This window comes from Balearica regulorum, chromosome 1 (assembly GCF_011004875.1).
Source record: "Balearica regulorum gibbericeps isolate bBalReg1 chromosome 1, bBalReg1.pri, whole genome shotgun sequence".
Lineage (NCBI taxonomy): Eukaryota > Metazoa > Chordata > Aves > Gruiformes > Gruidae > Balearica > Balearica regulorum.
Genome location: NC_046184.1, coordinates 13,517,783 through 13,542,167, shown reverse-complemented (window position 1 = coordinate 13,542,167; position 24,385 = coordinate 13,517,783). Strand labels below are relative to the sequence as shown.

The window sequence follows — 24,385 nt, the reverse complement described above, 5'->3', positions numbered from 1 at the left end:
TTAATTTGACTGGGTCTGATTATCTCTTGGATATCCTATTTTCATTTTACTGTTCTACGGAGTAACTTTTTGAAAACATTTTTACCAGCTTTCTTATCATTGGCATTTAGACATATATTAGCTGCCATCACAGCTATTGTACTTGACTCTGTCTCAATAGTATTTACCACCCCTCATCAATCATTGCAAGGGTTTTTCCATGATAATATTAAAGGAAAAGGTTATTCTACTGGAAGCCTACAAGTACACATTTTTATAAAGGAAAGACATTCTTTGTGGATTTCATAGCCAAGTTATTTAACACCCCCTTAAAGATCCATATGATTAAGTCAAAATGATGGTGATAAAGGTTCATCTAAGGGCGAAAACTTCACTCTGTTGCTCTGCAGGAGGTGCTTTCTCAGCAGTGATAGTAACTGAGGTTCAGTTGTCTTTATCAATTCCAAGCATTTTGCATTCTTGGTGAAATTCAACAAATCAAGGATTTTTAAGAAGAAGTAATTTTAAAGAATTTCAAGTTTCTTTGATAGAATGGATGAGATGTCCTCTGTGTTTAACTTGCACCCCCATTAAAGAGAAGTTGGCAGTAGCTAGGATGGGCTCCTCTCTTCTTATCTCTTCTTCCAAAGTCAATCAATACATTTCGGTGCCACTGCAAAAGGTAGTAGATCAGACATTCCAGACTGTTCTGCCTGTCCCTCTTTTTCTGTGCAACTCAGCTGTTAAAAGAAGTGAAATAACCTGACCTTGAAGCGTCTCAGAAAACAGAGTTCATCATGGAAGAGAGAATGATGTCTGACTTGCAGGGGGGGAAGGATTTATTGTATTCTTAGAGAATAGCTTCACTATTTTTGTCCTTTTAGCATTTCATTGATGACAGGAAGACTCCAAAGGAAGCTCTGCAGGGTCCTATCTGGTGATCTCATAATAAATGAGAGAACACGAAAGAGGTTTTTTTGACAACTGAGTGATCCTTTGCTGCCTTTTTTTTTTTCTTCTTTTTTTTTTCTGTTACTGTAAGTGCTATTTTAAATTTAGCTTAAAATCAGGGAGATGGAAAATGGAATAAATTAATGATCTGAACATTCAACATGCAATCTGTAGCACTTTATCATTGGAAGAAGAGGTAAATGCTAATTTTGTACTGTAGGTGTTGATAATTCAGTATTACAGTGTCTGCTATCATAATTTTGGTGGTTGGGGTTTTTGTTTGTTCTTTCCCCAATTCTTCTGGATGTATTGCCTCTAAGCCTTTCTTGGTAGGTTCGGTTTGGACAAAATCACTTTTAAAATAAGAATGTCAGATATGTTCCGTAATATAATACGATCTCATCATCTGAGAAATGTTTATTTTGGTATTACAATTTTTGTTTTATAATTTCTGCTGTACCACTTAATTTTGACAATTAATTAAAATTTTGACAATGCATTAGTATCAAATTTAACTGAGCATAGATAATAATGTTGCAGAAAGAAATTTAATTTCAGTAGTTGAGAACAAGACCTAGTAAGTATGAGTGTATGTCTTACTAATACTGTGTTTCTTGCACTAGGATACGCACAGGACTGTGACAAATTTATCAGATGAAGTTTCTAGTGAGGAAGGGCCTGAAACTGGATATTCTTTACGTCGCAGTGTAGAGCGCACTTCTAGTGATTGTACACTTCGAAACAGGAAATCTCACCATTATAAGAAACACTGTCCTCTGGAGGTATGTTCTTTTCCACTGCTTCTTTTCTGTAAATTGATAAAACCTCTTTGTTTCTTATCAAATGATATATTTTCCTCAAACCTTTTCTCTCCTATATTGGATTTTACGAGTCTGTTAAATGGAAGTCATGGTGGTAGGGGACAGGGATGATTTTTTTTTTATTCATTTTGTTTTGTTAATTAAATGACAGAGTTTTTTGAAATTAAGAGGGTTTTTTTAGTTGGCTTGAGCTTCATCCTATTTTTCTATTTTTTGTAAGGATCCTAAAATATATTCTATAGATCTTGCATCAGATTGTGGCCAACTCTGTTGCTGTCTTTTGACACCAGTTATCTCCTCTGGAAACCTCATTTGTTACAGAAACAGTAGTAATTGGCAATATGCAAATTTTCATCATGCTGGTGCTGCTGCTTCTTTCCATTCAGTATTTTGGATCCTCTAGCCTTCTTGTCAGACAAGTCTGATTAACTAGCTCTCAGTTTTTGTTCCCTCATGTTTGTTGAAACAGTCATTTAAAATATTGTTCTGAAATCTCAAAAAAGTTGTTAATGCATAAAACCCCAGAAATTTTAAGAGACTTGGTGACTTTGTAGCTTAGAAGAGGAGAATTCACAGATTCTGTATTAGCAAAGTCCTTAATCATAAGGACTCAGACATTGAAAGAGAAAGGGATATGTTATTGTGTTTTTATTTATTTATTTTTAAAGAAATTATGCTCTTTTTTGTTAATGGTATGAAACTTAACAGACATCTGGAACTTTTTTTTTTTTAAAGGCGGTATTGCCATTTTTTCCCTAGGAGTGTCAGAAAAGAGTGTAAAGAGCAATTTCAGCTCTGACAGAAGTTCATTTACAGATGAGTTTAATAGACAGAGCCTCATGAGTAAGCGTTCTACTTGATATGAGAAACGCCTCCTTAGAAGGGTTCAAATGTTGCTTTCTCTGATAACAATTGCAAAGCCTTAAAGTTGATGCTTTGCATAAAAACATTATTAGATAATCTTCCCTTCTATTCTTTCGATTATTTCTTACAGACTTTGGTTAGAACGATCCAGAAGGCTAATCGATTTGACTGTTTAATGCCTTGTGCATATTTGGTTTAGGATAACTGAACAGGTCAATACTTAGAACCGTTTGTTTTGTATTACAGAAGATGCTTCTTGACTGTGTACTTGTGCAGCTGGTAGTGCTTGACAAGAGGAAGCAGAAAGACATGATTACAGTCAATTTTTTTTTTTTTGGCTTCAATATATTTTTTCTCATGTAGAGTGCTTCAGAGCTAGGGAAGACCGTGTAGATATCTTCAGAAACCGAAGAGATTAAATTTACTTGATGTGTAGCTTTGGCAGTAATATTTTATGCTTATTCCCCATTTACTTTGCTGACTGATGCCATGAAAGAGGAAGCCTTTCTTTGTTCTTAGTTGTTACCAACTCGCCTCCCCCACATGATTACAAAGAAGATGAAACAATAGTTTTCAAATCTGTGAAAGCTTTCTTTGTATTTAAAAAAAAATAGATTAGTGAAGTCAGTGGATATACTCTCAACTTCTGTCCTCCATTTTCTTTTATCTTCATGTTATACTTGTCAACCTAATTGTTGTTTGAGCAAGCTTTTTAATGCTCTTACTTTATTAACTTCAGTTAATAAAAGTGGTAAAAACTTTTACCACTTTTAACTAGCTTTATTAACTTTTACCACTTTTAACTAATAGCTTTATTAACTTCAGTTAATAAAAGTGGCAGTCTCTACTGGGTACTCTCAGTGGTACCCAGTAGAGACTGCCTTCTATAAATAATATTATCTTTTTTTTTTAAAAAACCATTTCAGACTCTTTCTGCATTGAAGTTATCTCTCACTTTGTAAAAGAAAGGGAAAGAGTTTAGACCGATTGTTTTCTAAATAGTTCTTTAAAAAATTGCTTACATAAAGCGCATTAAACATGATTTTCAGGAGGAACAAAGAACATTTCTTCAGATAGTAATGCATTACAAATAATATTAAATTAGTAGGTCGGCTGAAATATTCCTTGCTTATTTTTTTCAGTGTAAAAATTGTATATATTCTTGACAGAAAGTAGTAGACAGAAATTTTGTGTTAAGAGGGAACAGAAATTTCCAGAGGATGGTGATGAGTAGGATGGTACTGCTTTTATGATTACCTACCTGTCTTGCAGGAAATGGATCCTACATACTGTAGGAAGTAGTTTAAACCTCTGCATTCTTGTTTTGAAGGCATTTTATTTTTTCACATGTATGCATGGGGAGATTTCTGTGTCCCAAACTTAATTTTTTTTCTCTCTATCTAAGATATAGGTAAAATTGGAATATAATAAGGCATGCTTGTTTCTCAAGTACGGTTTGTTTAAAAGAATTAAAATTGTATGTATGTCTATGTAGATAACATGTATACCTAGCATTAGCTGTGTATGCTCTTACTTATTTTTTCTCTCTACACCTGATGCATAACTGTCTTTTAAACAAGCTCACTCGGTCTTTGAGAAGGTATATTAGTAGTAACAATGGGGGAATGTGACTTGTAGAGGACTTTGAGAGTCAACTCCTCTTTAATTATGGGCTCTTACATTTAAAAATGCATTTCTGGAACACATCAAGCTTTCTTTTAAAACTAGTTAAATTGTGTCCGCTCTGCTTCCTTGGAAGGCTATGTGAGTGCCTCAGGTCTTGAATGACTAAAATTATCTGTCCCTTCTTCCTCCAGAGCCTTGCCCTTTCTAGAGAAATAATTCCTTACTCTATGGAGAAGTTAATAAGTAGCTAAAGTACTTCAGCTGAAACAACTAGAGACAGAAAATAAAAATGTCAAATTAATTTAAAATACTTTGTGGATGATGTTTTTCTCACTTTCAGTCACATTTCTGTATTACAATTTCAGTCTGGTGTATATGGCTTTAAGCCTAATTTGTGTCTTTCACATTTTCACTAAAATAATGAACCTTTAAAGTGTTTTAAAAGAGACTTAAGTTATACCTTATAAAATCAGCAATTTGAGAGAGTTGGAGTCTGTGGCTTGATAATTGCTATTAAAGTCTTAACTGAATGAGATCTAAAAATCTGTACAATAGTTATTTCCTTGTAATAGTTAATATGATTTGATTCTTCATTATGTAACCCCCTCCCCAATGAAGCAGGAACCATGGGCTGTTACCTGTTTGTACAGTGTCTAAAAATGCACAACCTCTTAGACACTCCTTCAGTGAAGATGTACTTTCTGATTACAAAGATAATGGAGTGGAACATAAAAACCAGATAAACATGGAGTCAGTAATTTGAACTTTATAACTGTTGTCAGGAAACAATGTAGAATACAAAAGCTGCATTAATTCCAATGCATATTTTAATTTCAGGATACACCTAAATCAGGTACTAGCTGCAGTTCTCGGTGTTCAAGCTCCAGACAAGATTCTGAGAGCGCGAGGCCGGAATCAGAAACTGAAGATGTGCTGTGGGAGGACCTCTTACACTGTGCAGAGTGCCACTCTTCCTGTTCCAGTGAGACAGATGTAGAAAGCCCTCAAGTGAACCCATGTGTGAAGAAAGAGTACAGAGATGACCCATTTCATCAGGTTGGTATCCACCAATTTTGATTTTTACACTACACAGAAGTTCAGTATTATCAGCTTTATGTCAGGAGGCCTGGGAGAAAGAGCTCTGTATTAAATGAAAGTAACAAAGCCAAACTGATTTCATAGCATTAAAACAAGGAAAGTTTGATTTCTGCTACTTGGTCATTAATTTGTCAAATGCAGAGGATATGAGAATATACTGAAATAGCCTGTAGAATATTTGAATCTTAGTTCTAGTTCAGGACAAGTGATTGATTTAAATTTCCTCTGTGGTAGATGGTTCTGGGTATTTTGGGTTTTTTTTCTACCCCCCCCAGTGGAAGTACTTTTGTGAGCACATACCAGACATCTTTCTGTTTGTTTATATATAAATGTATGTATAAAAAAGCAAACAGAAAGACAACATACATAGTATCTGATGTTATATATAATGAATATATATGCTGTTGGATGTGCATTATGTATGTCTAAATTCTATTTAGATATAGTATTTTTATTTTTACCTTAAAACTAATAATTTTATTTTCCTTCTTTAATGCTATTCTGTAGCAACATATAGGCAGTAATTTCTGAAAATTTTCATGTTTTTTGGGCAACACTTCAGTTGCAGCCTGTTGGTCAGAATCTGTTGTTAATACTTGATCATTAACAATCAAGTATTCGTCTTCATTTGATAAAATCCGTTCAAATGTCACAGTGCCAGCTACATTTGTAGTACAAGTCTTATCTTTAAATTGCATTTTAATTGCATTGCTAATTTGACCTATTTAAGTAAAGACATGGAAAGAATGGGAAACATTCTTCTCGGTAAACAAGTCATATGTGTTGGTAGTGCATACATCAGTACTGAGGAATGCCATGCAAGAGACGGTGTTAATGCTAGCTAAGGAAAAGAATTTCAAAAGACAGGCATTTCACTCATAACCAGAACAGAAAATGATGTATTTTGTTTATTTTAAAAAACAACAACCCCCTTCCTCCCCACCCCGAGAAAAAAAAAAACCACCACCAAAAAGAGATAGCAATTTGGATTTCATGCAGTCTTTGTTTTTATGGTTTGTTTTTACTACTTCTTGCTTACATTCAATATAAACACTAAAACAGAAGCCTTGCAATAAGGAGTTGAATTGCAGCATATGCATTGACTTTGGTTTTTTTTTTTTTTGCAGTTGAGTGTTTTTCTGTTTGATTGTAGCTTGTGAATTTTTGAGTTTCAGCTCCTGGTGTTGATACTCCCTCTAGAGGAAGACTTTGGAAATCTGTGATAAAGAAAGTCCTGCAACTAATATTTGTGTTGCTTTAATAATATAAATCAATTTGTTTCATCCAATGGAGAAAAAAAAGGGAGATCATTGCGTACTTAGCAGAATACAAAGTTTTCAGATAAATACTGAAAAAGCAAGTAATAAAATAAAAATCTTTACTTTTAATCAATGATAAATTAAACTTCTAAAAATAATATCACCCCCCTCCTGCAGCACCACCACCACTTCCAGTAGTTTGATGCGCATAGTGCTAGGTGACCAGGCAGAGTTGAGAGCGGTTTTAATCACTTGAACAGGAGAGGACTCAGACAGGGCTGAGGGAGTTCAAGAAATGGCCACAGCAGAACTTGTTGCCTCAACATTTTTCCAGATCCTTCATTTCTCAGTTGGCTGTCTGTTTAAAGGTGCCTCAGCCATAAATGCATTCAGTAGATGAGGCTGGGATTGCTTGGCTGTTGGAGCAGCGTGTATTGATTAGACTCCTACTGCATGCTCCGAGTCTTGCCAGATACAGTTAGCATAGGGGGACCTTTACCCTTAAGAAGGATTGTGAAGTACACAAATATCATTAAAAGCAAATAAAAAAAAATTGTTGGCCTTAGGCTCAACCCGAGAAGAGTGGTTTGCAGAATGTTAGGGGAAAAAAATAATAATCAGAAGAATAAAATACTCCATTAAACATGTGGCAAAATTAGAGATGGCTTATAAGTAGACCTTTGTTTTCATACCTCTCTTGTTTGATATGTCTGAGAAAAAACCAAGCCAATTAGCCCTTGACCACAATAACTCAACACTATTAGAAAAATGAAGCATGGGGAGGGAGAGATCTCTGTACTCACAGGTATTTCTTGGAAAAGAAGTGGATGATTTTGAGGAAGGTGGTTAAACACATAGTAGCATATAGTAGAAGTAAATGCTATTTAACAATAGTTGTGTCAGTCTAAAATGTCTTTTTGTCAGCATGTTGCTGACAAATGCATATTGACGTGACAAAAGATATTTATCTCTGATGGAATATATTCCTTGTCTTTCCCAGAGTCATTTGCCTTGGATCCACAGTTTGAATCCAGGACTAGAAAAAATAAGTGCAATTGTATGGGAGGGTAATGACTGCAAGAAAGCAGATATGTCCGTGCTTGAAATCAGTGGTATGATAATGAACAGAGTGAGTATTCATTTTACTTTATCCAATTATTGTATTTAGGAGTCTAAGCAATACCAAAAATAAGCTTGTTTTACGTTGTTTTTTTTCTTTTTTTTTTGAGTATCTGTTACTGACATTGTTCCATGGCTTACATCACTCTGACAGAGTGATCACTAACAGATAAAAGAACTACCAGATGTTAAGTGTTGGTACAATAAAATGCGTTTCCATTACTAGGTGCTTATTAACATAGCCAACCTCTATTTTTATTGTTCCAAAGTGATATTTATTGTGAATATTCTTATTTATCTCCTTGATTCTGATACAGATCTGAATATTTAGATGGTAAAGATTGGAAAAGAAAGCTTTCCTTTTTAGGGAACGAACATCTAAGAGAGGGATGTCTCATACTCCTCCCTTCCTTTTCCTAGTACTCCTCTTCAGGAAACACTTGGAAAAGCATTTAATTGATGATGTACTCTTTTTCAATATAGACAATGTAGGCATTTTGTAGAGTTGAATGTAAAATCCTAGTATTGCTTAAGAAAACTATCACTAGTTCTGACAAGTTGATACTTACCATCTCCAACTTGTTAAAAAGCAACTTATTTACAAACTTAGTTCAGGTCTCTGTACCTGACTCAGAGAAGATACAGTCTGTGGGACAATCCACAGTAGAAGTAAACTTAAAGCCATAGCCAGCACGGTAGAACTCCAGTCCTGTCAGCACTGTGAACACTTTGATTCCTTTAAATAAACATACAATGTAAAAGCAAAAAACAAATAGGAGCAGCATACAGATGTAAGCAACACAGTCTGATTGGTGCACTTTGCTAATTCATCGTTGGATGAATTTTTAATAGAAGAATATGCACTGGAGTCTTTTAACTGCAATGTTATGTTGTTGGGTTTTGAAATGATTTGTCGTATTTGGTTACTGTCCATTAAATGCTCTTCGAGGGCTTCCTTTTTCTTAATAGTAAATTGTGAATATGCTTGGTTGAAGGTTTCATATAATTTACCAGATTATAAGATTTCATATAACTTATCAGACTGTCTTACAAAGACAGTAACATTAATGATTTATTGATTTAATTCCAAATTAATTCCAAAATTAAAAATACACCTTATTTTCTTTTGGTTTTAGGTGAACAGCTATATACCAGGAATTGGTTACCAGATTTTTGGAAATGTCATATCTTTAATCTTGGGTTTAATGCCATTTGTCTTTCGACTTTCCCAAGCTAAAGATTTGGAACAACTAGCTACACATTCTGCCACTGAACTTTGTATGACTGCATTGGGATCAAATGGAGACATTCTGGTTCTCTCAATGGTTATTATAAGTTTTGTCGTCCGTGTGTCTCTAGTGTGGATTTTCTTTTTTCTGCTATGTGTAGCAGAGAGGACGTACAAACAGGTACGAACAGCAAACCAAGAGGCTTCATCCAAAGCAAAACATAGTTTATGTTTTCATTTTTTGACTTTGTGGATATTTTCAACTTGTTTTCTTCAGTGCACTATGATTCATAGATCAATGATGACAAATACTTCAGTGGGCTTACAGTTCAGGAGATGACTCAGTTGCAATGGTCTGAAGTCTCGGTACCATCTCTGTAGCTAAAGCTTTCTTCCTGGAGACCATTTCTGAGGGAAAACTTTTTAATCTTTTATTTCAGATTTCTGGCTGAGTACATTAACTCAGCTCATAGTTATGTCCCAGTTTGTCTCAGTTTTCCCCAAGGAGAAGGAGTTTCAATAAAAGAACTCTATAAATTTCCAATTTGTTCTACTAGTGTGTTTCATTCAAAATCTCCAGTTAAATTCAAAACAGTTCAGCCCAGACCTTAGTCAAGAGCCTTGCCTGATTTGCTGGTAGATTGGTCCCACAGCCGGAGACAGTGAGAGCTGCTTTCTGAAGTAATACACCTGTTAATTTATTGCTTGTTACTGCAAGTAAAATTTTAAAAGAGTATCGATATCCCTTACTAGCTGCAGAGTATATAGATAATGGTCTGCAAAAGAAAAGGTTTTGTACTTTCTTTTTTCAAATTATAGCCGAGAATGTGATTTAATAGAGCGGAATAGAATCAACCCGCTCCTAATAATAATTTCTGTTGGAAGGAACTTCTGTGATACAGGCACTTTCTGATGAAAATGATTGGCAGGTTTGATTCTCGCAGATTTTAATAGCATAGCAGATCTGTTGTCTGAAATTTCAAGAAAGGAAGTCAAAGTATAGCTAAATTTTGTTTTTCATTAGAGTAAGCCGACTTTGAAAACATTTTAGTGTCTCCTCTGTTTAGTAACTTGCTACTCTTATTTCTGCATTGTTAACATATTTTATTTTACATTGATACATTGTACATTACTTTGACATAGTAAGTGAAGTCTTGTCTCCATTTTCTTTTTAGTGCTCTTAAAAATCAATTGACAGTTAAAGGTGTTTTTTTTTCTTCTCTGCAGAGGTTACTGTTTGCCAAACTTTTTGGTCATCTAACGTCTGCCAGAAGGGCAAGAAAATCAGAGGTTCCTCATTTCCGTTTGAAGAAAGTACAGAATATAAAAATGTGGCTTTCTCTCAGGTCCTATCTAAAGGTAAAATATATTTTTGTTACTACTTTAGTATAAAATATCCCATGTGCTGTTGATGGAAGGTTGGTATTGTAGTCTGAATTTTTCCTCCTGTGCACTTATCCCTATTGGTGCATATCCTACACGCTTCATGTTGCTGTCTCTGGGCCAGCAGTGTGTGCAGGTAGCCAGGCTGTGAGAAAGTAAATGTCTAGTTTTTACCTTGGAGTAAAGTATGAGTGTGTTCAGAGTTGGAGTCTGGTGTTACTCATGCTAGCAGAAAAGTCTCTCAGGTGAATATGTTGGGGAAAAATGACCACTTGTAGTATAATACAGACAATACCTTATTGTAAGAGCCCCACCGGTTAGTGTCATGAATGCAGAAGGAATTTATGAAGCAAGACAGTTTACATATGTATTTGTGCTGGGAGTACATATGTGCCAGGTGAAGCTAGAAATTATCCCCAAGCATTATCTGTAAGGCATTCTGATCTCTCTACTCTATGTTCAAGTCATATTTGAGTAACCTCCTTATATATCTCTCACAATCTTTTCAAGCCAGAGCATTTTGATGATCGTTTGTGAAAAGGATCATATTATCTAACTCAGGGTTGGGTTTTTTTTTTTTTGTTTTGCTTTGGGTTTTTTCCACCCCAAGTTTTTTCCATTTTTCTCTCTGCATTAAGTAATTCAGCTCAGATGAAGCTAGATTTTTTTTCCTGCTTGGTTTCTACAGAACCAGGTTTTTTTGGTGAACAGTAACTGATAATCTCTTCAGTGGTGGTAATCCCTTTATTTGCATTTATGCTTCTTTCCAACAGCAATTAAGAAATGTTAGATGAACTCTGCTATCAATAGCTTTTAGAAGTAGATAAAGGATTATGAAAACACAAGTTATGGGGTGGAGACTGGGGAGTGTGGAAAGCAGAAACTAAAAGCAGACACAGTTTTTAGTGTAAAGCACAATCTTAAAGTTGAAAGATGCATCATTTTAAGAGGAATTGAGATGATTCAAGTACAGTACCCCTTGTGTTATGGAAGCATCTGTGGGGAGGTTGTAAAAGAGAGTTACCCTTTAAACTTCACACTTGAGAGATTTGTCTCTTTCTCCTTATCATATGTAATGTGTCGCTGGATGGGAGGAAAGGAAGATAACATCATTCGGACAATAGAAGGTAGTTCTGATGCTTTAAAGACTACATATGATAGCGGTGTTGTGGAGTGAGTGTCATGCCTTCTTTCCTCACAACCACATCTGTGTATTCCTCCTTATGCCACCGGAAACATTTGTATAATTATGTGGCAAAGAAGAAAGCAATCAGACAGTTGTCAGAGGCAGGTGCATAGGGAACTGACCCAACTGAAAAATAACCAGTCAAGAACAGTAATTTTCACCTCCATCTGTTGCTTGACTTGGTTCACTGGGCAGCTCCACAATACCTGTGCTAGCATGAGGGAAGGAATGGAGACAAGCAGCTAAGGAGCAGGCCTGCCTGTGTGCAGCAGTGCTGCTGGCAAGCACTGGCATAGCATCTGTCCAAACTACACTTGCACGTTACTTGGCTGTATACGTGTCCACCTGTGAAGACGTGAGCTGCGGTGTATACACATCTCAGGTCTTCCACAGGCAAAACACCCTCTCTCAGTACAGAAGTAGTGCATGCATACTGCAGTACCAATTTGCTTTTTTTTTTTTTCCCCCCATTAGTTAAGCTTCCTGTCTCTTTCTCCAAGTTCCAAGGTTATATCTTACATATGGACACCTCCCATTCTTCTCATGTTTATACAATTAGTAGCATGTCTGGAGAACAAAGTCAAAACATGTCTACTATAACTTGTACATGTTTCAGTGCAGCACAGAATGTTTAATTCTTTAATTAAAAAAAAAAAGAAAAAGATCAGTGGGTAGAAACATTTCATTGTACCAGTAAGCATGAAAAAAATGGTTGGTAACAGTGAGGTTACACCTTTCAAGACAAGTGTGTTTGTTCCCCAATCTTCCTTGCTGTTCTGTGGGAATTATGACACGTAAGAGACTTATTATTGCACACCACAACGGGACAGTGATTTACAGCTACAATTCTTGTGTGTCAGAAAGATGCAGGTAATGGAAAATACCAACCATGTGAAATCATATCTTGATATCCCATTGCGATCTGGTGTCCAAAAATCTTTTGTTAGCACTGGTTTGATAATGGGTGTTAAAGCCCAGTGCAGTATTGAATTTGTTATGCCAGGGAATGCTGCCTACATGAAAGTTAGTTTGCGTCATGAAGGAGCTGACTGAGCAAGCGGTGAATATTTTCTTTTCTTGTTGTTACCTTTAAATGCTTGCATCTGAATTAATCTCACATGGCTTTAGGGGTATTCAAATATAGTGATATCATTAGGTTCTAATATGGTGTTTGGAACTTAGATTGCCAAATTGTGAGCCATGATGAAATAAAGAAACAAGGTGTGAATCTAACTGGATGTACTAATATCAATGGTGATTGGGTAGGTTTTCTCTCACATATACATCTCTCCCTTATTTTCAGCGTCGAGGTCCTCAACGCTCGGTTGATGTCATAGTTTCATCTGCCTTCCTACTGACTATCTCAGTTGTGTTTATCTGTTGTGCACAGGTGAGGAAATCTTACTTGTCTAGAAACAGCCATGACTTAAATAGTTTCCAAATTAGAGTGCCTTTTGCACGGTGATTCCTATTAAGTAAAAAGACCACAATGAAAAATGAGTAACAGCTGTTACAGCTTTTCAGAAGATTAAGCTTCATTTATATTGTTCATTTTTAGAATATTATTCTGTAGGAGCTAAAGAAACTAATAGATAGCATAATTCCTAACATACTATTTTTTTAAATCCTCTTTCATTTTCCATCATGGATTTTGTAGCACAGTGTTTTTTCTAACATTTGCATCAAAACATACTTTTGCAAAGACATTTGAGATTGACCTTGATTGAGGATCTTAGTGAGAAACAAAATTTTTGGCTGTATTAGCCTGCCCTCTAGTGGAGTATCTTTTAGTAAGCAAATTGTTTTAAGGATGACTTACTGCTTAAGATTTTTCCTGGAGCTTCAGTTTCAGAATACAGGGAAGCTTCTGAATGGCTTCTGGTTGTATTTTTTCCCCCACTTTCTTCCCTAGTTAATGCTAATGTGTTTTCCTGGTAGCTAATTATAAATATTTTAATAAAAATATAATTTAGCAGTAACTCTGATTTCAATTTTCTATGTAATTCAGTACATTTGAGAATATATTTTGTTTTTCATCCCACGTAGTGTCTGTGCAAGTTTGAACATGAGTTTAAAATTGTCTTGGAGTGTGTATTTTTTTTGTATTCCTTTAGGGATACAAAAAAGAGATGTGTCTAAATGCTGATTGAGCCTTTCAGAGCATATGTTTTCTCAAACCTCATATCTTTGACACAATGTTGACTTTAAATTATGATTCAAAAATCTTTTATGTCTATAACCAATCTATATACTGGGAATTTTTTCTTGGAGTTTGGGAGACAAGTAATTATTTTCTTATGTTGTAATATAATTATTACTTTGAATTAAATTTTGATGTTTTTCCCCCTCTTTTGTTTTCAGCTGCTTCACATGCATGAGATCTTCCTTGATTGTCACTACAATTGGGAACTCATAATTTGGTGCATTTCACTAACTCTTTTTCTCTTAAGATTTATTACTCTTGGATCTGAAACCAGTAAAAAGTACAGCAATACCTCAATATTACTTACTGAACAGGTGAGAATTTGTGTAGACTTGTATGTTTGTATCTAAACAAGTCATCTGGTAGGACTCTGGCATGCATTTTAGATGTATTAAAATCATCTGGATTAGGGACTTAATTATGGTGTAGTGAAACAACACTTTTGAGCCTGAAGTTCAATTTCTGAGAGAAGTGTGTGACTGTTTAAAAGTTGTACGGAACATTGAGATGGCTGTATCCCAGTTTCTTTTTAAGTGAGCGTGCTTAGAGATATCAGTATGTGTCATTTGATAGAAATAAAGATCTAACAGAACACAAACATAAAAAGTAGCTTTTAAATAGGAAAAAGAAACTTGAACTCTCAAAGTGTTGGATGGGAGAGTAAAAGATTTGAAAACAACCTCACCCTTTACAAAGTTACTGTTTCCAGTCCAGTAATTTTGACTGCTAGGGTGCTTGGATTACATATAGTCTCCTCTAGACTCCTTGGAAACTTTCTCTTTCAGTCATCTGTCGAGCTTGACTTTGGGTCTACGTACTTTTCTTCTCAGGAATGTTCTAGTCGGCATTTGTACTACAAACTTCCCTCTCTGCTCTGCCTGGCACTGCTGATAGTTTTCTGAGCTGAGCATGTTCAGTTAGTGTTAGGTAAGAAGCAATCTTTCTTCTGCCCGGAGAGGTTTCACACTGGTGCAAAAGACAGCATTCAGGATAAGGTAAATAGGCAGTTCAAGAAATCTTCACAGGTTTACTGCAGGAAATGTGTTCAAGTTCGAGAATAAAATCTTCCAAACTGAGACTCCCAAAGTCAGCATGTGAAGCTTACGACAGGTGGTATAAATGACTGCGTACATATTTTGCTCAAAGAGAATTAATGTTGTCTTTACTAAAGATGCTGAGGCTAGACAGTGAGAAGACAGACTGCCTATTGACCTCGTTCTGAATGCTGTGTTTTGCACCAGTGGGAAAACTCTCAGAGTTCCTGAGTTTGGAGAGCTTTGCATTTATTCTATTGATCCTCAGAGTATGAATAGGCTAATGTCCCAGTGAAGTTTGTCCTCTGTTTCTGGAATGAAAATGGAGGGAAATGTTGGGTATGAGGATTGGAAAAAAACCGCATGGAGCAAGGCCAGAGAGAGAGAATGTCAAGCCTTTGTTTTGCTTTCATGGGTTTTTATACTATGCTCTTCATGAGAGTCAACATTTGAACATTTTGAGCCAGTGTGGACATTGAAAGGAACACTCTCTGTATGTCCCCAGAGTGCTGTGTCATCAGACATCTAGCTTTGTATTGAATCCAGCTTGTCTTGTTATAAGTCGTTTCCCTCAAAAAGGCCTGAGAGCTTTATGAAATGAAAACCAAAATAGAATTCACAATTGTTTCTCAGAAAATAAAGAAGTTACATGTCCCCCTGGATAGAGCTCATTTTGGACTGGTTTCACATATTAGCTGGATACCACAGCCTGTTTACAGTGTTCTTGAGAGAGACCTCATGAAAGTCTGACATTTTGGCCTTTCATGAGAGGCCAAGCCCAAACAATCGACTGACGCTCAGTTGATCTAAAAAAGCACATTTGAACTGGTGTCCTCGAAAATCACACACTAGTGTTATTAGGCTTACTGAGAGGAGAATGAAGCTTTAAAAGAAACAAAAAACACCACCAAAAAAAATGAAAGGACAAACAAGCTTCAACCCCCAGATTCAATTTAAATGCTTCATGGATAAGATGAAATTGGAAATTCTACTTTCTGTCAGCAAAGTTTGAGCCACTTCTGTGTGCTTTATATTCAACCTATGAATTTCATGATTAGGAGTCATGATGGGAAACTAAAAGATCCATCCTTTTACATCAAGGGATTTTTTGACTGTATGCTGTTTGCCTGTAATTTTTTTTTCAAGTCCTTCTGAAAGTATTTTTAATTGGTCTTGTAAATTAAGTGCCTCAGTGGTTCCTTGTTGAGTAAAATACAATGTATGGTCTGATCAAAGTTGTCATCTTGCTAGTTTCAAGTCTGAGAATAGATATGGTAGGTGGTTGGGCATATACACATTCAAACACCCCTCCTGATTCAAAATTTGTTACTGAATGTTTTTTTTTTTTTTTTTCATAAATTAGTAAAATCTTAGCAACTGTTAAAACAGATTTGAACCTTCCTGGGGTATATTACCTACCATTTTTATTCTTAGTTTATTCCTTTTTACAAACTCTTGAATTGTTGAAATCAATAATATTATATTTAAGGACTGGAATCTCTTCGCCACTAAAAGAATAATTTACTTTAAGATGAAATTGATAGTTTGGGAGCTTAACATGGCTTGGAATATATTAGGCATAACTTTTTATTTTTAACATGTATAAGAAACTGTCATGGTTTAACCCAGCCAGCAGCAAAAAACAACCATAGAGCCATTCATGTGCTCCTGCCCCCCTCACCCCACCACAGTGGTATGGGGGAGAGAATTGAAAAGAAAAAGGTAAAACTCAGGAGGTGAGATAAAAACTAGGACAGAAGAGTATAATAATGATAAAAGAATATACAAAACAAATGATAACCAGCACAATTGCTTACGAGCTGAAGCCAATGCTTAGATAGTTCCCGAGCAGCCCTGGCCTACGCTGCAGTTTACATATGGAATATGACATCATATGGTGTGGAATATCCTTTTGGCTAGTTTGGGTCAGTTGTCCTGGCCGTGTCCCCTCCCAGCTTCTTGGGTGCCTCCAGCCTTCTCGTTGGCAGGGCAGTATGAGAAGCTGAAAAGTCCCTGACTGTTTGGCCACAACTGAAAACATCAGTGTGTTATCAACATTATTCTCATCCTAAATCTGAAACACAGCACTGTACCAGCTGCTAAGAACATTAACTCTATCCCAGCCGAAACCAGTACAGAAACTTACAGTGACATTTTTAGGGAGATTTGATAACATTCAGTTACTTTGTTTAGATGTCTGTGGTCATTATTTCAATAACCACCTTACAAGAAGGTGGTTAAATGTATCATAGCATCATATAGCATCACTTTCTTTCAGCAACTTCACTTCTGTAGCTTGGTAGGAGTCTCTGTTACCTGAAGGACTACTTCAGCATATTGCTAAATTGTTCATTTTTTATCTTGTTGAAGGTTGTCATCCTAAAAAGTTCAGAAGAAAGAACATAAAAAGTTCATGGCTTATCAAGATATTTTTCCTTCGATTTACTTTTGCTATGCAATAAACCCCCTAACTTTTGGCTGGTCTAAGATATCAAAGATAGGCCTTTTGAGAATGAAAGCTGATGTTCAGAATTGCCAGAAGGCCAAAAGAGGGCTAATTTGTATTCTTAACTAAACTTTCTCAGAAACAATGACCTAAAAAAGTCTGGATCACAGAAGTCTTGACAGGATCATAAAATCATAGAATGGTTTGGGTGGGAAGGGACCTCAAAGATCATCTAGTTCCAACCCCCCTGCCATGGGCAGGGACACCCTCCACTAGACCACGTTGCCCAAAGCCCCATCCAACCTGGCCTTGAACACTTCCAGGGAGGGGGCATCCACAGCTTCTCTGGGCAACCTGTTCCAGTGCCTCACCACCCTCACAGTCAAGAATTTCTTCCTAACATCTAATCTAAATCTACCCTCTTTTAGTTTAAACCCATCATCCCTTGTCCTATCACTCCATGCCCTTGTAAACAGTCCCTCTCCAGATTTCCTGTAGGCCTCTTCAGGTACTGGAAGGCTGCTCTAAGGTCTCCCCGGATCCTTCACTTCTCCAGGCTGAACAACCCCAACTTCCTCAGCCTGTCTTCATGGGAGAGGTGCTCCAGCCCTCTGATCATCTTCATGGCCTCCTCTGGACTCTCTCCAACAGCTCCATGTCTTTCTTGTGCTCACAAGTACTTTCTTGTACTGAGGATATACTGTTCTTCTACAGCAATAGCGTTAAATAAATTTTCAAATATTTCAATGCACTGGAAGGATTGATTTTTCTGCACTCAAGGTGCTCATGAAGTACTCAATTATACTAAAATCTTTTAAAAGAAATTAAACTTTAGCAGAATTATGTTTTAGCATTTCAGTCTATTCCATAACTTTTGGGAACTTGGGGAAATTTAAGGTCTGCATACTAATGTAAAACCTTTTGGAAATGAATTGATAAACCTCAGGCAATTACTGAATGAGGAAAAAGAAACAATGCAAACCTTACATATGTGGTGTTTCTTCTTGCCTAATTTGTAGATTATACTAAACTTTAAAGTTGTTGCTGTAATAGTGTCAAATGTATTTTGGTTGATTATAAACCATTGTATTTTCCTATGGTACCGAGCCAGTATTATTTCTTAAATATTAAAAAGGAAGCAAAAAAAATGTGTTTGCTTGCAGAAATGTCATTGCTATTCTATCATATGGCTGCTGAGTAATCACTTCATGTTACTATTAAGTATTTCCAAATGAATTCCTTTAAGTTTCAAATAAGTGGTAATACTCATATTTTACTTAAATCAGATAAACTTGTACTTGAAAATGGAGAAAAAGCCTAACAAGAAGGAGGAGCTGACACTAGTGAACAATGTTTTAAAACTTGCTACTAAGTTATTGAAGGTAAGAATTAAGTTAGTATTACCTTATTATATATAACTAAGAAGCAGAATAGATTGCTTAATGCTTTGGTTTAAATCTGCTCTATAACTGTCACAGCGATGCTACTTGTTCATACACGACAGTCTGTTATGTTGCTATCATTATGGATTGCAAATTATTATTACATGCAATAAGTTTTATTCATTAAGAGTATATGAGCAGCATGAGAGAAGGTACTTTGGGATGGATGGGAAATAAATGATGCAGTTTTGTCTGTTTGGAGTCTCTATATCTGTTTGTAGTAATAAGCTACTGGACGATTTGTATTCTTCCACAAAAGTAATTCCTCTTAAAAACTGTCAGTGGTTAGTGTTTCAAATTAAAACTGGATTATACTTGATGTCTTCTTTACTTACTGTCATAGAAGAATCCTTTTGGAAGACAGAGAGAAATTGTTACATAGTGAATAAGTTATGAGTTATAAGTGAATTAAAGATATGGATTTATTTAACATAATTTGAAATATTTGTCAGCTGTACCCTTGAACTATTTGGCAGTTTCCTTTTGCATGGAATTTTGCTGATTAGTAGAAAAGTGTTTTGCTTATGCAATATTATCCTGTTTGCCAACTAACTATATTTGGTGGGTAGAAGATATTTCTTCATGTGAGAGAACATGAATTTTTTTATTACTTCCCATTTCTAGAATTCTGCAGAAGAGAAATCATCTTACTTTCACTCGTCTGGAGCTAGGGCACGGATATGCTTGGGGCTTTTTGAAACTTCTTGTTGTTGTTGTTATAAACAAAGCAGTGGCTGAGATTCTCAGGAAGACATGTTTGATCCTGAATTGCCTCTGCTGAGTTCTTCTCTTCTTTCAAACTCACAGATCTGTCATAACTTGGGAAGCAAGCTGTTTTGTTCTTTCACTTGTCTGGGAGCTTTAATTCTTGCTCCAGAAATGTCTCATTCTCCTTCAGACTAAACATTTCTCTAATCCAAAACTTACTCAAGGGTTACCTGAATGCCAAATAGGAGTGATAAATTCAACACTTGAACATTTTTTTTTTATTTTAGGTTTCGCTTTTATGAACACATAAAATAAATTCCATCTAATATTCCCTATGTGCTTTTACACTAAAATTAACAGTATATAACTTAGAATTGCATAAAGTGGACTTTCAAAGAGGAAGCCAGTCCTGAAGCTACAAAAACCCAAATTTGTGACTTACCTCTCTGCCTCTTGGCATGGTGTTTCAGTGCTTAATCACTTCTGCAGTTGTATAAACTATTTTTAAATTAAATACGTGTAGCTTCAGTTTTCACTATTTGGATCTTGTTGTACCCTCTGCTGTTATGGTAAAGCTCTTAAAGAGATGCTGCTGATTTGTTATTCTTGGGTTCATAAGTAAGGTAACAACAGTATTTTGGTTTCTACTTCAAGGAATCAACTTCTTTATTTAGTCCAAGATAGAGTGGTCATGTAGAACAGTTCTCCAGGAATGGCTGGCAAATGTAAAAGTATTTTCTGCCCCCCACCCCCCTGATAAATTTCCTTCAATTCCACACACCCCTCCCACCATGCTTGAACCCAACTGATACTGATTCTGTGTGCACAGATCCCCAGCAGTAGAGGGAATGGCTGGATTATCATACAGTAAACCTGAACCATATCTTTTAATGCCTCTACACCTTTCCTCTGCAGTCAGGAAAATTCATGCCTATTAAGAGAAACAACTGGGGATTTGGGTTTCTTTGGGTTTTGGTTTTTGGTTTTTTTTGCATATAGCGGTGCTTTGAGACCTTGCTGCCTCATTCTACCACACCTTGAATTCTGGTCACTTACCCCTTTGATCCCTGTGTGCCACGGAGCGCAGTTCTTAAAATGGAGCTCAAACTCTGTTTAATCCAGCTAGCTAGTAGCTAAGATGGTGGAGTATTTGTTCTAGTCAGCTGAGTAATTCTCCCCACCAGCACACCTTTAACGGCATATGCGGTCCCCACATCTCTAAAAAAGTACGCAGCACTTTCCATGATAGGACTGACAGAGTCAGCAAGGACTCAAAGCTGACAAAGCAACAGCTTGAGAGTTACGCTTCAGCGATACGGAGAGCCTGGCTAAGTCAGGTATTGACTGTATCTCTTGGTACGAGAATAAGGGACTGCAAAGCTTTCAGGACCTGGTTTTGGAACAGATGAAAGGAAGTATTCTCTGTGCATCAGGTAGCAGACTTGTGCAACTGTACAATAGATTCATGGTATCTCATGAGTTGAAATGTTTGTGTACTGTGAGCACGTAGGTAGGGTGAGAAGTAGCTGCTGTTGGTGGCAGGATACTGATCAACACTTGATCTGATTCACTTCAGTCTTTGTCATGCTTTTCTCAGTTTAAAAAAAAAAAAAAAGTTCATGTTTTGCTCTTTCCAGAAATGCCTTCCCAACAGGGGACTTGGCTTTTGCAGCACAAATCCCAGACCCAGGCCATCACTTAGCTACTGTGAGAATGTGCCCAAAGTGAGATGGGATTTCCAGGCTGCCTAGGATGAGCTTTAAATGAATTCTTGGTAGTTAGTGATCAACACAATTATATATTTCATGTCCAGTAGCTAAATAGAGTTGGCTTTTTGTGGGTTTTTTTTTGTGGGTTTTTTATTATTTGATTTTGGATATTTTTGATCCTTAAGCTTTTATTGAAGACTAAATTACGTTGAATATTCTTACTATTTTGTTACTCCTAAAATTGGTAATCTGAACCCAAAATCAAAAAACTTTTTCCTTAAAGAATTTCTGTGTGGTTCTTCCAGAATCATGTCTTTTATATCTTTTGTATTTGCAGCAGATTTTTTACCACATTACATCTAAGCGAAAAAGTTACTCATTCTTATTTCAGTTCTTTTGAAAGAAGAATCAGAGCTTTGAAATTCTTCTTTATTAAAAAGGGGGTTTATAAGGCCTTGTTCAAGGCCCAGGATGTAATGTGGGAGAGGGATGAAGATGGATTTAAAGCTAGAAAATATAATTGACCAAAGCAGTGATAGTTGTTATAATATAACTAATTATATAATCCATCCTTGTATTTTAAAATTTTTTTTTTTCTTCCTTTATTTAACGTATTTCTAGGCCAGAAAAGTTTGGACTTTACACACCAAGAAGTGAAAACTGGTGAAATAGCCTCCTCAAGTTTTGTTGCAGACTAATTTTGGCTAGTTTTTTGATCTTTCCAATAAAAAAAAAGTAGTACAATATTGGCAGTTAAATGGTTATTAGTATTTTTTTTTCCTTTATCTTCCTTTTCTGGCTATGATCATCAGTAATGGTTCCCAATATTAATGGAAAAGGAAGGGAATTGCATTAGAAAAGACATTTTTGTTAATTTTTCATAGTAGCGAGGTAGCCTTCTGTCACTGTGGAAAATCTTTCATTTTTTGTGGTTCCACTGTCAGCTCTTTTACTACTGAAGGTGATTTCTGGAAAATCAGAAGGAATTCTAAAATGATGGCACCTTGGTGCCAGGAAAACTGGCTTTCTATTTTCCTGACTCCATGAGCCAACTGGTAGATGCTCTAGATGGGTAGCCTCCAATTTTTTGAAGGGTTATTTAGACACCATCAGTCAACAGTCAGTTAACGTGATGGGTATTTTCCTGTGTTGTTTTTTATATGTGGACGAATAGGAAAATGTTTTACTCCATTGTGACTTGAAGACTTCCTAAACTATCTAATATCACTCAATTCATATGTGAACAAAACCTCCTTTGTGTAATTTATGCTTTTTAATGATGTCATTGTTTTGCATTACTAGGAACTGGACAGTCCCTTTAGATTATATGGGCTTACAATGAATCCACTACTTTATAATATCACCCAAGTTGTGATCCTGTCAGCAGTTTCTGGTGTCATCAGTGACTTGCTGGGGTTTAATCTAAAGGTAACTACTTGATAAGCATCCTTTTTTTTTTTTTTTTTTCACCATGCCGTTCAGAATGTTACGATAGATGGATCAGACATTGTAGCCTAATGAATTCTTAACTGCATTCACTAGAAGATTTATTGTTTGAAAATGGTTATGAAATTTAAGCTATATCAGAAGAATAGTGATGTATTTTTCAAAGGAGCCCCTTTAATATTTTCTGTATTTTTATGGTTCTCTAACTTCATTTAGGACACATAATAACTAAGAATTCACAGACATAAATACAGAGACATGCGTACACATGACTACAGGACCTTATTTAACTGTTCTTTGTACCCCAGATCTGATTTCTCTCATGAATTCCTCACTGTTGACTTTGTGACTCTTTAAGGGATGCAGAAAGATGCAAGTGATCCTTGTCTTACACTGCAGTAAATTATTACATTAGATACAGTATTACCATGACCACTCTTACACAGTATCATTTCATCATGGCTGAAAGACTGTCTTGTTAGGTCCTACTCAAACTCGGGAAACCATTTCAAGATTGAAGTTATGAGGCACCTTAGTTTCCACAAGCTTGTAGCACAAAGCCATTAACTGGCCATTGAGTTTGCTTACATCTATCTATTTTCTTCCTATTAGAAGTAAAGGAATGTAAAATTGATTTTGTGTATCATAGAATATGCAGCAAATGCAATAAGAAAAAAATGTGATGGTATTGCAATTTTGGAAAATGGAAAACTGAGATGGGAAATAACGTTGATTTACTGCTCTAACTTTTCCAGCTCTGGAAGATCAAATCTTGACAATATATAAAGAAGATGAGATAACACAGTGTTACAGAAAAGCTCATTGATTGACAAAACTGCCTCAAAGCAGCCACTGAATCTGTATTTCAGATGCTACAACCTCTTCAAGGATGTTGTTTGGAAAATTGAAGTGTTTACATCTGACTGTCTTGTGCAATCTTTGTATTTATTTCATCTTCTCACTGTTTTATGTTCATTTCAGTTGACATTTATATTTTATTTTCAAACTTATTTGTTTAGTTTTGGAAAGGGTCAGATTTGGGAAGGGTCAAAAGCTGTGTGTTTGAGAACTTGAAATCCTGGAAATTGATTACACTAAATTACTATATCTGTTGTTAAAGCTGAACTTTTTTAGTTACAGTAACGCTATACGGAAGTCATTTGATTTTTGATAGCGTGGTAAAATTGCTGAGAATATTTCATTTGCACCAATCATTTAGGAGGACAATATAACATCAGTAGATGTTTGGTTGCAATAGAAAAATGAGACACCTACAAAAAATAAAGTACTGACAATACAGTATGACAGGTAGCAGAAATATTTTATATTCGTGTTAGAAGCAAGTGGGAATTTTTAATATTTTGAGCAATTCCAGGATCTAAACTCATGTAGGCTGCAGTTTAAATATCCTGGGATATTAATAAGGTATTATATAACAAGTCAACAAGTGCTCTTTGATAACACTTTTATTAGAGCAATAATTGTAAATGGTTACCATGCTGTATGATATTTTGATAAAATTAAATAGTGTATTTATTTGAAATACTGGGCTGTTCTGCGCGGCTCTGACTGTGCATGCTCAATATGTGCACTTTTTATTGTTACTTTTAATGAGAAACTTTATATATATACATATAAATGTATATCAATTGGAATATATTATGGTGAACTACGGAGCAGTATATATTATATGTTGAAATTGAATATTTAAGCAAGCGAAAGATTTACTGGTGAAAGAAGTGCTATGAATGAGCATAAGATAGATGCTCTCCTCTTGTACACTATAGTATATGCCATTCGTACCACATTGAAGTTTAAGAGCAGTTAAACACAGAAAACAAGTTTGTCCGGTGAGCAGCAGAGCTCCTGAAGCCTGATGTTCT

At 35.8% G+C, this 24,385-nt stretch overlaps 1 protein-coding gene across 2 annotated transcripts in view; it reads left to right on the top strand.

Annotated features, from left to right (window-relative positions):
• The window catches only part of PHTF2 (putative homeodomain transcription factor 2), a 71,283-nt gene extending 47,662 nt beyond the window's left edge, over nt 1-23,621 (top strand). For both annotated transcript variants that reach the window (XM_075775056.1, XM_075775134.1), the window contains 10 exons: nt 1,554-1,712; nt 5,079-5,297; nt 7,599-7,727; nt 8,854-9,126; nt 10,173-10,304; nt 12,818-12,904; nt 13,876-14,031; nt 18,484-18,579; nt 22,359-22,484; nt 23,258-23,621. In XM_075775056.1, coding sequence (XP_075631171.1) covers nt 1,554-1,712; nt 5,079-5,297; nt 7,599-7,727; nt 8,854-9,126; nt 10,173-10,304; nt 12,818-12,904; nt 13,876-14,031; nt 18,484-18,579; nt 22,359-22,484; nt 23,258-23,278 — 1,398 coding nt within the window. In that variant the 3' untranslated portion in view covers nt 23,279-23,621. The remainder of the gene's footprint in view (nt 1-1,553; nt 1,713-5,078; nt 5,298-7,598; nt 7,728-8,853; nt 9,127-10,172; nt 10,305-12,817; nt 12,905-13,875; nt 14,032-18,483; nt 18,580-22,358; nt 22,485-23,257) is intronic.
• Nucleotides 23,622-24,385: the final 764 nt, after the last annotated feature.